At 36.7% G+C, this 17204-nt stretch overlaps 1 protein-coding gene across 3 annotated transcripts in view; it reads right to left on the reverse strand.

Annotated features, from left to right (window-relative positions):
- Window positions 1-17204, reverse strand: part of LOC131870178 (beta-hexosaminidase 3-like) — a 148026-nt gene that overhangs the window by 14988 nt on the left and 115834 nt on the right. For 2 of the 3 annotated variants that reach the window (XM_059215831.1, XM_059215833.1), the window contains one exon: window positions 10112-10171. The exons of the other annotated variant lie outside the window; for it this stretch is intronic. In XM_059215831.1, the coding sequence (XP_059071814.1) occupies window positions 10112-10171 (60 nt within the window). The remainder of the gene's footprint in view (window positions 1-10111; window positions 10172-17204) is intronic. 3 annotated transcript variants of the gene reach the window in all.

The following is a 17204-nucleotide window of genomic DNA, read 5'->3' on the forward strand; positions in this document are numbered from 1 at the left end:
AGAGGCTGATATTGTGAGTAGGTTGGGCCTGTAGGAGATGACACCAGCCTTGGCATGTGTCAAGAGAGGTAGGCATGCTATGAAAAAGGTTTCAAAGGATGGGAAGGTGAATGCCCCCTCAGGAGGAGTCCATCAAGATTAACACCGATGGCTCCTCTAGGGGTAATCCGGGCCCTGCTGGGATTGGCGGAGTTGGTAGGGATAGTAGGGGAGAGGTGGTTTTCTTCTTCTCAGTGCATAAAGGGAGGTAGTCTAATAACTTTATGGAAGGATTAGCAATTTTGTATTCTATGGAGCGGGCCTTGGAGTTGGGATGGCGGAAGGTTATCTACGAATCGGATTCGCAAATTATTGTTAACTTGTTGAGGGAGCAGAAGGTGAGTGGGGTTCAGTGGCAGTTGGCAGGGATTGTTCACCAAATTCTTGAAATTAGTTCTATGATGGAGGAGGTGTCCTTCATCCACATTCCCCGTGAATGGAATAGAGCTGCTGATTGCTTGGCTAAGTGGGCCTCGGAACATGATGATGACTAGAAGGTTGAAGGTTGGGAGCAACTCTCCTCGGATTACTGTCAGGATCTGCATAAGATATTTGTTGAGGATATGGTTAGTTACGAAGCCAACCGATCTTGGGTTGGACTTGAGGTTCCCCCTTGGGGCCTTGAGATTCTGGTTCTCCCTTGGGTTGGGCTTGTGGTTCCCTCATGGGGCTTTGAGACTCTGGTTCTCTTCTGTAATCCTTGATTCTGTTCTTTAATAAAGTTTTTACCCCTTTATTCAAAAAAAAAAATGAATGCAAAATTTCATTTGGTTGAACCAGTTAGTCACAAGAACCATAAATGTACATCCAAAATCACGAGAAGGCATAGGAAATGATAAACAAAAATCTCCAATTGCATAGAAACCCTTAATTAAAATATGCAAGAAATCAATGGTCAAAATAATGAACACAATGGTGGGAGTTTATTATTGTATGCAAATGTTGTTGAGACATGGACCAGCTAGGACTCGAACCTAGGACCTTCCATACGTTGCTAGAGTGCTCTACCACTGAGCTACTGGCCCCTCTTGGACCAGTCCATCGTCAGTCCGGGTGTGGCTTATTTCCAACACCAACACCCCCCCTTAAGCCACACCTCTCGTGTGCTTGGGGCTCCTAGCCTGGACCTGGCTCTGATACCATGTTAAGTTTAGTCAAATTCTGTGATCAATATAGTTTCAATCAAAATTCAGAGTTCTAACTCCGACAATCTAATTCTAATGATTATTGTTTCAGGTATTTCTTATGCAGATCAAGAGGATAGAAGAGATGAAGATATAATCTGAAATTAAATTTATACTGTTGTAGTGTGTGTTGATTTTAAGGTAGTGCTCGTTAACCACAGGCAAACATCAGATCTGTTGCCTTCCCAACCATAGACGATAAGCTCTTATCGTCACCCCCGAGCACGCTACATAAATTTCTCACCATCAATTGATTTGCTTGTGCATGAATTCGATCTGCTTGATTATGATCGAACTTGCTGTCTGATCTCAGTTCCATAGAGGGAAGACCACGTCCATATATATCCGTCGAAAGGAGATATCCAAGAGTCGGCTCTCATCAAGGAGGCACGACTTTCATGAAGCATCGCATGCCTTCAAATGAGGGGTGGCAGAATTTAACCAAAAATCAACCCCTTTAAAAAAAATTTGATAAGTCAAACTTGATAATGTAAGTTTAATCATTAAACCTGATAATGCATATGTGACTTAATAAAGATATTAAAGGATTAATATAAGTTGATAGATTCATCAAATGTGTAAGGCCAATAGGCCATTCACACATTTGATCTTGCTGAGTTGGCCTATAGGATTTCTACCGACGCTATATCATCAATAGTGTAAAGGGAAGGATGCACAACACTTATCGATTGCTGTATTGTTTTCCTCCTCACCGTATGAATGTTATATATGTGAATAAGAGGGTACGTAGTGAAGAGATATGTCTTCCCACGTGGGAAGACACATCTCTTCCCTACGTACCATTTATTAACAACACTTAACAAACACTAAGATCATCGTTTGCTTGACTGATCGTAAGGAATGCAATTTACCATGAATCACGTAATCACAACCTTCGTCAACATGAAATGGTGCGATCGGTGGCAAATGCCATAACTCGTATTTGATTTTATTTATCATTTAATGTTAACGTATATACTAATAGTTTATCTATTATTATATATGTTAACATTCAGATTTCATGTAATTAATTTATCATGTATCAGAATTATGAAATTGTACGACCGACGCTACAAGAATTAATACTCCCTCTTAGCTAGGGAGGACACATTTCATGTTTAGAGAAAACATCACAATTCATCTATTGATTGTGAAGGGAAGAGATATCACACCATAGTGATATTCAGAGATATGGTTCAACAATGAATATCAAGTCTCATGATACTCACCATAACTCATAGTTATCAAATAAGGTATGTGCACTGGCATCAAGTCACATGATGCCTACCATACTGATAACGATTCATGGCATGTCCACGAATATTATGTCCATAATATTCACCATGAAGATCTCTATCATAATTATGGTTTATTTAATGATATCAACCAACTGATATCTATCATAATGTCTCAGAGATATATGCTATCATGACATGTCCACAAATATCAAGTCACATGATATCCATCAAGATAGATAAATTGACAATTGTAAAATCGTCACCTTACAATATCAATTTGAAACAAGTGTTCATTATTGAAAAGTCGTCACCCTTCAATAATGTTCACAGGGGGGCCATGAAGTCATGGAGTCACACACATGACAAATAAAAGAGTTTACACATTAAACATCTTAAATATATTAGTATTTCAGAATAAATGAGACTATCTCAAAATTAAATTACATTTTCAACCATACCAAGTTTATCTCTAAAGTGTTCGATCTTGATCCTTGAGAGAGGCTTGGTAAAAATGTCTGCAATCTGATCACTTGTACTAATATAATCCAGTCAAATCACATTCCTTTCCACCATATCTCGAACATAGTGATAAGGAATCTCAATGTGTTTAGACGTGTAATGAAATACTGGATTCATTGAAAGCTTGATGCAACTCTGATTGTTGCAATAGATGACAGTAGGATTTAAGGGCTGACCAAACAGTCCTACAAGCAATTTCTGGAGCCATACTACTTCTCTTGCTCCCATGGAGGCTGCAATGTATTAAGCTTCTGTAGAACTCTGAGCAACTGAAGACTATTTTCTACATATCCATGAGATCATTGCTGATCCTAAACTGAAGCAACATCGTGATGTGCTTTTCCTGTCAACTACGCTTCCAGCCCAATCAGAATCAGTGAATCCATGTAGGTCAAGGTCTACATGTTTATATTTCAGACCAAAACCAATAGTTCCTCAGAGATATCTCAGAATATGCTTTGCAGCAACAAGATGTATTTCCCTAGGTTCACACATGAACTGACTTAGTGTATTAACAACAAAACATATATCAGATCTTGTGTTTACCAAATACATCAGAGATCCAATAATCTTTCTGTAGAGGGTAGGATCTGCAAACTCTGATTCTGCAACTGCTTCCTTAAGCTTGTGCAGATTTGTCTCCATGGGTGTGGTCATGGATCTACAATCCATCATTCCAAATCTCTTGAGTATATCAATGGTGTCTTTTCCTTGATTAAAGATTATACCATCTGCCTGCTGCCAAACTTCCAATCCAAGGAAGTAGTGAAGAGTTCCTAAATCCTTCATATCAAACTTAGAGGCTAATTCTTTCTTACACCGAGAAATACGATTATTCTCTCCTGAGATTAGTAGATCATCAACATAAAGAATAAGAATTAATAATTCACCATTGATTACCTTGTAGTAGAGATTTGGATCTGCTTCATACTTGGAAAACCCTAATTCCAAGAGATAGTGATCAATTCTTTCATACCATGCTCTGGGGGCCTGTTTCAGTCCATATAGGGCTTTCTTTAATCTGTAGACATGTGATTCAGCCTTATGAATCACAAAACCTTCAGGTTGCTCCAAATAAACTTCTTCAATCTTACCATTCAGAAAAGCAGTCTTAACATCCATTTGGTGGACTTTCCATCTTTTAGATGTTGCAACAGCCAAAACTGCTTGGACAGAAGTATATCTGGCAACAGGAGCAAATGTCTCTTCATAGTCAATACCTTCTTTCTGTGAGAAACCTCTGGCAACAAACCTTGCTTTGTGCTTCTCAATGCTGCCATCTGCTGCATGTTTGATTTTCAAGAGCCATTTAGAAGATACCACAGATTTGCCTTTAGGCCTAGGCACAATATCCCAGACATCATTTTTTAGAATTGACTGATACTCTTCTGACATAGCATCTTTCCAAACTTGATGCTTGAGAACATCTCCAACACAGGAAGGTTATGCATCAATGGTCTCACTCATCAAGGCAACATAACTGGAAAATGTGTTAGGTCTCTTACTTTCTCTGAAGGTCAAAGTAGTCTCTTCCTAGTTTCAGGATAAGGTTCTTCTAAAGGTAAGTCTTGAACTTCATGCTCAACATTTTCAGGGGTCTCCCTCTGAATCTCAGGGGTGGGATCCTCATCCATGCTTGTAGGAGGATCTTGGTGTTCTAATTCATTAGAGCTTTTGGACCTACTGAATGCTATGTCTTCTTCAAAGATGACATCTCTGCTTAGTTCAATTTGCCTTTGTCCAGGTATGTATACTCTGTAAGCCTTAGAGGTTTCCCTGTACCCAACAAATACCCCTTTCTTTCCAGAAGGTTCTAACTTTGATCTCTTTTCTTTGGGAGCATGAATATCGACTAGATACCCAAAGATCCGGAGAAGACTTATGTCAGGTTTGTTACCAGTAAAGGCTTCTTCAGGGGTTTTATTATCAAGAAGAGAATGAGGCATCTATTTTGAATGTACACAACTGTCCTAGATGCTTCAGCCCAAAATGAGGTTTCTATTTTTTGGTCAAACAACATAGCCCTAGCAGCTTCTACTATAGCCCTATTCTTTCTTTCAGCTACCCCATTTTGTTGTGGGTTGTAAGGTGCAGTTAACTCCCTCTTAATCCCAACATTTACACAATAATCTTTAAACATATTAGAAGTGTATTCCCCCCCATTGTCTGTTCTTAAGGTTATGATTTTCTTACCTGTCATGTTTTCTGCAAGAGCTTTGAATTCCTTAAATTTAGAAAGGATTTCTTCAGACTCTTTGTTCCTCGGAAAATATATCCAGGTCTTCCTAGAATAATCATCTACAAAAATTACTTAATATGAAAATCCCCCTAAGGAGGGTACAGACATGGGTCCACATAAATAAGAATGAATTAATTCTAATACATTTTTGGATTTACTGTTGCTAGAATTGAAAGACCCTTTAGTATTCTTTCCCAAGGCACACCCCTTGCAGGCTCCTTCAGAACTGTGACTTAGCTTGGGTAAGCCAATCACCATCTTCTCTATCTTAGGTAGGGCATGGAAATGAAGGTGCCCATATCTTCTATGCCAAAGTTCATTCGAATCTGGAGTCTCATGAATCAAGGCTTCAGATGGAGTGGTGCAAAGTCTGTAGAGGCTCCCTTGTCTTACTCCAATGGTGTGGGATTTCTTGATGGTGGAGTTCTTTGGCCAAGCAAGTACCTTTCCTTCCATAAAGGTTAATCTGTAACCCTTATCTTCAAGTGCAGAAACTGAAACAAGGTTTCTCTTTATACCAAGTACAAATAGAACTCCAGTCAGCTGTAGGGATATGCCTGACTTTAGGTTGATATTGCAGGTTCCTATTCCCATAGCTGGATAACTTGAGTCATTGCCAATTGTCACTTCTTCATTTGAATTTTCCACAAGTGTATCTAGGTGCTCACGAAATCCAGTGATGTGTCGAGATACTCCATTGTCAATCACCCATGAGTTGGAACTGGAGGCGACTTGACTAGAGAGGGCTGAGTAGAAGATTAGTTTCTCGGAATCACTCCCTTTCTTAACTTCTACCATTGAAGCATGTTGCTTGATCCTATCTGGACACTTCATTGCATAGTGCCCATATTGGTCACATCTGAAACATTGTACTTCAGAAATGTCTCTCTTCTTCTTTGAAGACCCCTTTCCATTTGAGCCTTTGTCCCTCTTTCTCTTAAAGTTCTTCTTTCCTTTCTTGTGGGAATTAGAGTTTAGAACTTGAATGTCCTCATTACCATTGTTTTGTTTTACTCCTCTTGTGACAAGCTGAGATTCCTCTTGAATGCAATCGGTTTTCAATCTATCAAACTTAGGAAATTTAGAACGAGCACTGATTCCTTGAATGAATGATTCCCATGAGGTAGGAAGTCCATTTAGGGCCATCATAGCAAGTTCTTTGTTGTCTACTAGATGTCCAATAGTGGATACTTGATCCCTAAGCTCAGTGATCCTCAAGAAATGGAATGTAACTGTCTCTCCTTTATTCATCTTTATATGGTGTAGTTGATTCTTCAAGGTGAGAGCCCTACTAGTGTTGTTGATTTCATAAATGTCAGCTAGGGCTTTGAACATCTGAAAAGCCGTCTCATATTTAGAAATAACTGGCACAATGTGATCTCTCACTGAATCCACAATTATCTTAAGAGCCTTCTCACTGTCCTTGCTCCACTGAATTTTCTCCGTATCATCAGAGGGTTCAGGAATTTCACTTTTGACATGGGAGTCAATTTTTTTTTTCAAAACAAGCACGATCCTGAATTTCCAAGAAACAAAATTGGATGCTCCATCTAGTCGATCTTCAAACCTAACTCCGGTTGCCATTAGGATTATAGGAATGTGATCTTCTAAGAGCCGGGTGAAAGTCTATATGATCGTTACAGAATTTAATTTGATCTTCCTTAACTTAGCTCCAATACCATGTTAAGACATGGACCAGCTAGGACTCGAACCTAGGACCTTCCATACACTGCTGGAGTGCTCTACCACTGAGCTACTGGCCCCTCTTGGACCAGTCCATCGTCTGTCCGGGTGTGGCTTATTTCCAACACCAACAAATGCAAATGAAAAAATATAATATTATAATGACCACCCAAATAAACTAGACTTTCGATCAATGTTTTTTGTTTTGAAACCCTAGTGACGGAAAAATTTAATATCTTCCTATGGATTGTAGGTGTTTGCTAATATTGAAGCGCAACCTACCTTATAAACCCCAACAATAAGTTTTTCCATAGTTGCTTGTAGATGTAGAATTTTTTGCCATTTTTCACGTGATTTTTTATTGATTTAAATTTCAATACATGCCAGGAACGTGTTGAAAATTGTGGGTCAACAATTTTGGGAAAAAGCATGATTTTTAAGGGGAAAAAATTGGCAAACCTGTCGATTTCTGATTTTTGTGATTAATCACAATTTTATTTGAAATTTTTGCTTCTATGGTTTATGCAATTGCCCATCCTCACCTACATCAAAGCTTGTGGATTTGATATCCTCATAAGTGACCAGGTGTTTCTAATGGAATATTGTAGATAGTTGACAATACTGTATTTCATTTGTGGAGGGTGGTGCAAGCTAGGGGTCAAATTTATGATTCAAACTAGTCCATGCAAGTGTGCATAACACAAAAGCATGGAATGCAAACATTTCTAATTTTAACTTCAAATGTCACAATTAAAGCAAGACCTATAATTCAAAAGGTCTCATGTTCAAGAGGTTTGGAGAAAAGTTTTCCAATGTGTTGAATAGTGAAAATTATTGGCAAAATGTAAAGATGGCTTTGATGATCAAAGAAGGAAGTACAATCATATGACCATGCAACAATGAAATCTTTCACTTGAGAGATTGTACCTTTGGATATTACCAATTTAGAAGAGTATGTTTTGTCATCTTGTTTTGTTCAAACAAGTTTGATTGGAAGCCCTATTACCAATAAATTGGGCTATCAAGGAAACTACTTTAGAGGATTAATGAGCAAGGTAGCCATGGAAAGAACAAAAGTTTTCTTGGAGGAGCTAGTAGAACAAATTATAGGAACATCAAAGGGAAAAAGATCAAAGCCTCTTGGTCAAAATTAGAGCATTCTATAGAAAAAGGATAGCCAAAGGTGCACAAGAGGTGGTAGTGGCATGTATGAAGAATAAAGAAGTTAAAGGCTTCTTGTGAAGCAAGTGAGACTCCTAATGTTGGAAAGTTGAAATTAGTAACAAAAAAGAGTGTGAAACCTCCTCCACAGATACATATTAGTTATGTTCTTCCTCCTCTAATCTTAGTTGTTGCATCTATTCCTCCTTCGATTTGTTTAATTCTTGCACCTATTCCTCCTCTTGTTCCTTCTTGATCTTATATTCCCCAATCTATTTCTATCTAGCCAAATGATCCAAATTCCTCTTCCTCATATCCATTTGTTCCACCTATTTTGCCATTGGAAGAAATATATACCTTAGTTGAGCCTTTTGAGAGACTATTTAGATTGCTTCGGAGTGGGTAAAGATATCATTGGAAAGGAAATAATACGTTTGTAGCTAAAATCCCTTAATTTAGATATTGTCTCTACCATGAACGAGAAGGAGGAAGTCCAAAAGGTGGAAAGATGTACCAAAGTCAAAAAGGACAAGGGGCAGATTGTTGCAAAGATAACCATTCTACCCATACAAATAATTTTTAAGGAGGTGCAAGCCTTTGATTGTTAGATCACGTAAACTAATTTAGGGATTGATAAACAAAGTGAATATGGACATGTTGCAATTCGCAAAAACAAATATCAAGGTAAGGGCAGCAAAAGATGGATAAGAAAAGGTAACCCCTAAAGGCTGAAAATAGAGAGTTGAGGACTTACATCACACATTTGATCAAAGAATGGACCAAGTTGGTGTTTCCTTATAAATTTGAGGAATACAAAGGAAACAATTGAATGGTTTGGTTTCATCTGGCTGAGGCTTTCAACAACGGATTGGTCAGTTCTATCACTCTGACAAGGGTTGAAACTAAGAGATTCTTTGTCCAATTTGCTAAAAGGGTTAGAACAGCTTATCAACAATGGAATTGGAGAGTACTATGATTGTTGACATTTCGTTGTTGGAAATGTTATTCGCCATTTAGAGGACACTAAGTTTTTGGGTGATGATGAGTTAGTTAGGTTGGGAGTCGACTTATCTTGAAACCTTAATTCTATAGATTTTGGGGTTTTTGCTACATTTAACATTAAAACCTCAAATTTACGTTCTTAATCTCCAAACAATCAAATTATCAGTTTCTTTGTTCTCATGCTAAAACAATTGTTAGAAACTTGTGCCATTACTTCTCAACCTAAATGGTCTGCAAAATAGATAGTTATAGGTCAAATATCCTTGGATGAAAACAACCCCTTGAATTAGTACCTTTACATCAGCCTTTAAGAAATTATTCGGCTAGAGGATATCTTGATTGTTTATTTAATAATAAATATCCTTGTTTGTAGTACACTATTAGCAAGCCACAAAACCCTAGTGTCATTGACGAGGAATATCAAAGATCTATACTTAGCATCCATGTTTATTTTTCTCCTAAGAAGTATAGACAATACATGATGTATCTTAGTATTTCTATGTCTGTGAGATATGGAAGGTGGTCCATCAACAATATTCTTGTGGTCAATAAGACTTTTCTAAAGTCAATGTGTACACAAATCCTTACATAGTCTATGTTTGACATGTACAAAATGCATTATAAAGCTTATTTATAGATATTTACCAGAAGCATTAGCTAATTCGTGTCAAAGTTCAAAGGGCAAGGCAAGAAGACATACCTAGACAAGCACTAAAGATCAAGGCTTGTTATAATTGTTAAAAAAAAATTGCAATTTGATTTATTAAGAAAGATTTCCCCTTCAGACAGGGACTAAAAGATATTTTTGTGCTCCCAGTTAGTAAAAAGACACCCAAATAAGTACCCATTGTACATACAGCACAATAATAATTGCTCTATTTTTTTCAAGTTTTCAGTAATTTATCTTCATCTTCCTTGATGAAAAAAGAAATTCACAAACATGTAGATTGGTAAAACTGCTCTCAATAGCCAAACAATATCAGTTTAGGCAGCATGCAAATCCGTTTTGCATCTAGAGGAAGAGAAAATAGAAAAACTAAACTAACTTGTATCAACTTCATCTCCACCCAAATGTACAAACTTGAATTTGAAAACTTTGGAGAAATCTGCAAAGAAACAATTGTGTTACATGTTTTATTTTAGTATAAAGAATGAGATAACCTAAAGCAAAGAAAGATAATTGAATCTATCAACTGAATCTAATGGAACCAAACAAGAAGCTATCAAAAGCCTTTAACTAGTTATGCATCATGGCTTACAATTTAAATGCACATTTTGATGTATTGCAATGAACCATGAACAAATGGTTTACCTATCTATAGGATATGTTTCTCTCAAAAATATAATACAAAATCATACCTAGAAAGTATCCATTCAATTATAAAAAAATTCTCAATCACTATACGACCAGTTTCATTTTTTATTGCTAATGAAATATAGCCGTAAGAACATGCAACTCTATAACAGACTAAGGATCCATAACTTTAAACAAAAATAAAAATAAAAATAGCATAGCATCTGGCCAAAAAGCCCAATTATTTTCAGCTACATACCTTAAAAACTAACATCAAATATGAATTCCAATTACTACTCCATATGATATTATACAGTATCTTAACCAAAAAAAAACATAAAAATCATGATGATAACATTTGCACAAATATTAATTCAAAAAAATCACATTCACATTCTTTTCAAAGAAATAACCATTAATACACAAGAAATTTTAGTGCTCAATTATGTTTTTGTTAGTACCCATTTTGGTACCCCTGCAAAAGTTCACCTTTAGTCAAGTTTGAAGCCAATAACCAGGTCATTTGTGTCATATAATCAATGTCACTTGGTAAATTCATCAGGATGTGATTCAGTTTTTTAAACTAATAATGCTTGTAGATTGTTCAAAAATGGAACGTGCCAAAGGGAGGTGAAGAAGTCCTTTAATGGATGATAGCTTTAGCATTGAAATAATATGTAGTAGTGGAAACTCGGATCCAAATATAAGATTAATGACTGTCAATAATAGTTCCTTCAAGTGGCAAGTATGGTGAATCTTTGCCAAATGAAGGAATCAAATCAAGTATCACAAGGGTGCCAAACATGGAAAAGATTAGGTGGAAAGTTCACCTGGTGGGTAAAGTTAAGAGCAATAATAGTTAAGGCCACTTTAACAATGGCTCAATTAGCTTGAAATCATCCCTAGGTGGGCAAGTAAAGGAATGGCACCATTGGTTAGTGGCAAAGTCCAAGAACCATGCCTTCAAAGGTAATTACTCAAAACACAATTAGGATGGCATCAAACAAATTAAAATGCAAAGGAAGGAGTATAGAAGATTGTGTACTTGTAATATTAGGAGGAACTAGGGAAAAGTTGTGAGAACAAAACTAGAGCAAGAATAAGTAAAGTGTATTTTTTCAAAGCTAATGCTATTTGATAATGGCCAATTAACTGGCAAAGTTAGGTGAAAATTGCAACCAGTAGATGAGTTAAAAAAAAAAAATTGCAACTATCAACTAGCTTAACTACAACCAAATTGTGACCTAAAATGGGGAAGTATATAATAAAATTGCAACTAGAAAGGAAGGTTTAGAAAACACATGAATTTGGTGCATTTTTTATGGCACAACCAATTATAATCAATGCCAAGAACAGAAAAAATTGAATGTGAGTGCACCAAACCCTAAATCACACCTTTAACATAATGATATAACTCAAGAATTCAACTTATTAAAAGTCAATCATCCAGCAATCTAAATCAGCACCTAAGTTTATGAAATAAAAAAGCTCTAAAAACTGCGGTACTATCCTCTCCTAGTCAACTAGATTAAGAAAGCAAATTATAGCCTATTTTAGAGTATTTTGTAGTGTTTGTTGCCTCTTTCAAAATGTCAAGTCTCCTTTTCACAATTAAACGAGTTAATTGAGGACTTGTAGGCTAAGGATTAAAATAAGAGAATAATATTTTCGTCATTTTATTTTTAGAAGGGGAACTTAAAAATTTATTATAGGGCCTTCGTAATACTTCAAAAGTATTTTTAACACTTCAACATTTACTTAAAAATGTTTTTCAAACACTTGATGTAATTTAAAATATACTTTTAAATATCTAAAGGAAAAAGTAAATTCAAGTAGAGGGCCCAAATGGAAACTATAAAAGAAAGGCATTGCTCAAAGCAAATTAATTGTATTTGTCATTTCACTATTCTTTCCAATTTGGAGTTTGAAGAATTCAAAGATGAAAACCCTTGGTGTGGGAGATCCAAAGGATGAAAACCCTCTTGAATTTCATATTTGAATATGAGGACAAAAGACCTCTTATCCATTAGAGGTAATTCTGTTTGGGGATTACAAATGTGTTGATTTGTTGAAGATTGGTTCAGGATTTGAAGTCATTTTCAGTTGCTATAGTGCTACTACAGTATTGATATAGTGTGAAAGGGTTAGATTTCCTACTTTTGGAGGGATTTTAAATATTGTTGCTATTTGTGAGGATTTTCAGTCATTGATTGGTTTTTTTAGTCATTGTACCAATTCTTCTTCTTGTTATACACATTATATTGACTTTGAGAGTTTCAAGGGCTCAAAGTGTTGTCTCAAATATTTGTTGCTGATATTTGGGGGGTTTCAGAGATTATAGTTGTTGCGGCTAGCTTTTGCAGTTGCACTACATCATTAGCAACAAATTTTTAGCATGTATCATAGAAACGAGACTCGGACTCGACGAAGCGGACTCGACTCGGTACTCGGACTCGGCAAATAAAACTCGGTTGGACTTGGCAAAGTGAAAAACTCAAGAAATTTAAATATTTTTAAAGATTTAAACTTGTTTCATGCACCCTTTATTAAATACACTTTAAAGACACAATAACATCATCAAACAGAAGATAATTTGATTACATACACAAGTATACATTAATCACATAAGCATAGACGCAAATTGTAGCTGAAGGAAATAACAAACATAGATATATAAATATTATCAAATGTATACAATATTACAAAACTCATGGAATAAAAAATCCATGTCATCATATGATCAAATGTTCCATACAAATATCAAAAGTAAAAACAACTACAAGCCTATGGCTCAGAAGAGCCTACATCCCTCCTACGAAGGCGTCTAAGGTAGGTCTTGGATGATTCGGCAGCCATAGCCTCTTCCTGTAACACCATGCCAATCTCACCAACATTAGGTATATGAATATATGTGTCTGCGTCTGGCTCCGTTGTCTCTGCTCCTCTGCCATGGCTACAACCTCAGCCTGTCTATCTGCCTGGTCGATCCAATCAATGTCGTCGTCATTAAAGAAATGTTCTATAGCCTCAGTGGTCGACTCGGCTTCAAGATCAACCTCCTCTAAAATGATAGGGGAGATGTCAAACTGTGCACTCTAATTCTGTTTGAGGTGGAGGTTGTAGTGAACAAAGACAAGATCGTTCAACTTCTCCACAGATAATCTATTGAGCCTCTTGGACTGTATGTGCTCAAACATACTCCAATTGCACTCACAACCAGATGCGCTGCATGGTTGGCTCAAAATGCATATGACCAACTTCTAAATATTTAGTGTTTTTGGGCCAAAAAAGTTCCACCAATTATCTAAAATGAGAAAAATAAAAAAAATCAGTCTCACTCTCGACTCTCATTTAACAATATATAATAAAATTAAAATTATGCCTTAGAATGTATTTTTACCTAGCATCATAGTTGTCCTACTTTCTTTGCAGATAGGACAAGAGAAGTTCTCCCCTTGAGCACTAGAAAACAACTGTATCTCTCGCATAATTTCGGTAGTACAACTAGCAGGTGCCATCCACTCTATGACTGAGTATAGACCACTAAGAACCTCCTCATGCGCCTTGAAAGTAGAGCGGAAATGGAATGCCGGATCATTCTACATCTTGCATCAGCCTTTTCCCAATCGCCATAACTCACTTTGAGTTATTTGAGGTTTTATTGCTAGTACACAACCATGTCAATAGGGCTGCACTTGATGTTGTGATGTCATACAGCCCTAGTGCAAACACTGGAGTCATATCAGCACTTATTTTTCTCATTTGTGCACTATGTATAGTTTGATATCAGACTATTCCAGCCACCATACACATTTTCATTGTTGAAATTCAATGATTGGACCATCAAGCAATCAAATCGCTAAATTTGCAAGTAGAATTACATGATTTTGTGTTTGTATTTGTGGTGATCATCAATTGTTTTAGTACTTGGACATTGATATTGGTTGCAAATAGTCCCTTGTTGTTGTTGTAACTTGTCAACAATTGAGGGTTTCTACTATTGCAATATCATTTTTATCTAATTGTGAGATGTATGTAATGGTTTCCAGGTTTGTATTAGTTCTTATAGTTTAGATATGTTGTATACTTGATTATTTTGTATTTGAGAGTTTCAAAAAATCATATTAGATTGGGGAATGTTGGATCGGCTGTCTATGGTTGAATATTATGATCAATAAGGGTTTTCCAAGTAATTGCTGCTATTGTACTGTTAATCAGCATTAATTTCTTGGTGTTTGGCACGCACTTTGGTATTTTTCATCATTTCAACTTGCACACACTACAAAAATTGTTTGCTTCTTAAGGTCATCAAATTAGGGACATTAAAGTGGTATTGAAGCCTTAATATTGTCCATCTATAGGGTTGGATCTAACTTTGAATGCGACATGGTAGGAAATCAAAGAGAAAAATCTATAGAGCTTATTATAGATCATTTTAAAAACTTTGAGTAGAAAATGGACAAAAGAATGGAATGATGTTCGAAAGATCACGAGACACTGATGAAAATATAGTTGGACAAATTTGAAGAAGTCGATAGGGAGGGAAAGTAGAAAATAGAAAGAATAGTGAAAATTGAAGCAACAAGACATTGCTATGCAATTAAGATACCGGGTTCTTTTGTTTTAGCCAGGATCCTGGTACAGGTACTATTCAGGTACAGCTTGGGTATGGCTTGGGTTCTTCCAGGGTGCCTAGGTTCTGTGAAGGACCCACAGAGAACTCAGGCACTCAGAAAGAACCCAGGGCCATACCCAAGCATAGTTTCATAAATTAAAATGTTAGTTTCACTCTCACAACTTTGTGACATCATTTTTTATCAGATTATGCCAGCAAGCAAGCAATTAAATATCATTTTAGTTGCATTTGTAAGCTATACATATGAATATGGGTTTAGTAAACTTTATATAAACATTATTGAGATTGATTTCAGTTGCTTTACATTTTGCATATGTCGTAGCTATTGGCTTATGTTCTATGAAATCACTTTCCTTTTGTTGTTAATGTAATGTCCAACCCCCGGTGGAACACTAGAAAACTGTTTTGTAGCAACTTGCTTGTTTATTTTAATTTAAATAAACAATATTCTATTTTTTTCTTTGTGTTATTCAGAGCAAGACAAAAGTTGCAAAATGGTTTGGTTTGTTTTGCAAAGTTTGAGATGATCAACATATACGAGCTTTAGAAATAAACATATAACCTTCTATTATCAGTCCTAAATACTGAAGCACAATAACTTGCAACTTGGGAGGTATCCCAGATTTATTCATACATCTGAAAATACAATTTTTGCTGTATGAAATGAAACTAATCTGTAATATGATTTTACAATTCAGTTTTTGGCATACCCATAAACTGTTCCCTGGGATCTGGATGTGAAGAGACTAGAGTGTAGTTTGCAAGTCTGATTTTGAAGGTGACAGCCATGTAGGTAGAAGATCAGTTTGCTGATTTCAAACTTTTCAGGGGGCAAGAGAATGCACAAAGAGCTGAAGAAATCGAGCAAGTAATTGGTGAGCTTGATAGACTTCGAGAAGAGTTTGATCTTGAGAACTTCACAAGATAAACAAAAGTTGCTTGTGCAGACTCGGATCAGAAAGATGGAAGTGAGCAAGAGGGAAGGGATGGCTTCCAGATTCTTGATAACCGTCTCTTTGAAGTGGGTATCGAGAAAAGTTATGAAAACCCTCTCTTCGTGATGGATGATAAAACATGTGGTGAAGTGATCAAACATGAGACTGAATATGGTTTCCAGTGTATGGATGATGTGATGTCAAACCATGAGGATGTGCCACGTTTTGTGAAGAGTAATCTTCCGAGGCTGCTTATTACTGAATGCATTAGTGGGGTTGAGGAAGACTCCACTTGGGAAGTGTTGAATCAGGATGATTTCAACATCTTTGGCATCAAGGTGTTGTCTAAACACAGTTTAGTAGCCGTCCAAGGTTTCATTGCAGCATCAAGGAGTGAAGATTTCAGACTTGTTACTCATGAAGTAGGGGAGAAGGAAGGACCAAAACGTGGTGATTGCATGCTTGATAACCTATTCCTTGGGTTGAATAATAATGAGGCTCGTACTAGTCCATTTGGGAGTTGGATTTGAGGACAATATTTGTTCCATATACCAATGTTGTTGAAGCTTTCATGGTTAGGCTTCAAGGGTTCACTAGAGGAGACATCGACTTCTTAAGTATGCACTTGGTTCTTACTAGCACTCGGGGATGTGTTGAGTTTTCTTTTCAGTATGTTGAAAATCACTTTCAGTTGGGTATCCAAGCTCGAGATCATCAACATGGTCTGATGGAGCTTATTACATATGGAAAGAAGGATCTTTGGAGAGATAAGGAACAAATTTTCAGTCTCGATGGTGTTGTTCCCTTCTTTACCAGCCATTTGATGGTTCCTTTTGCTCATCAACTAGTGGATTGGGAAGAGATTCTAAGAAGAGGATGGTTCTATGTGGAGTTGGAGTTAGTAGAGAGGAAATTTCCAGCCTTGGACATGAGCAGATGTGTTGATTTGGATGACGATTTCCTGTGTTGCAGCAGCTGTTCATCTTCTTGGATGTTGATTTTCCTAAAATCAGATCTCAAGTCAATCATTTCAGACTTGGTGGGTTGTTGATGTACTCTTTTTCAGACTTCACAGTCTCCTGGCAGGACAAGTTTATGGTCTCAGATGAGAGGTATGGCGAGTTGGGGCAATCAATATCTGTCTATGGGAAGTGTTCAAGCTCTAACTAGTGGTTATTCTTATGCCCTCTCTTCTACTTATGATTGGGACAGCGAACCTTTTCTTTCTATGGTCCATCATTCTAAGGTGCTTGGAGTGGGAACTATAAGAGATT

The sequence above is a fragment of the Cryptomeria japonica genome, unplaced genomic scaffold (assembly GCF_030272615.1).
Source record: "Cryptomeria japonica unplaced genomic scaffold, Sugi_1.0 HiC_scaffold_299, whole genome shotgun sequence".
In the NCBI taxonomy this organism is placed as follows: Eukaryota; Viridiplantae; Streptophyta; class Pinopsida; order Cupressales; family Cupressaceae; genus Cryptomeria; species Cryptomeria japonica.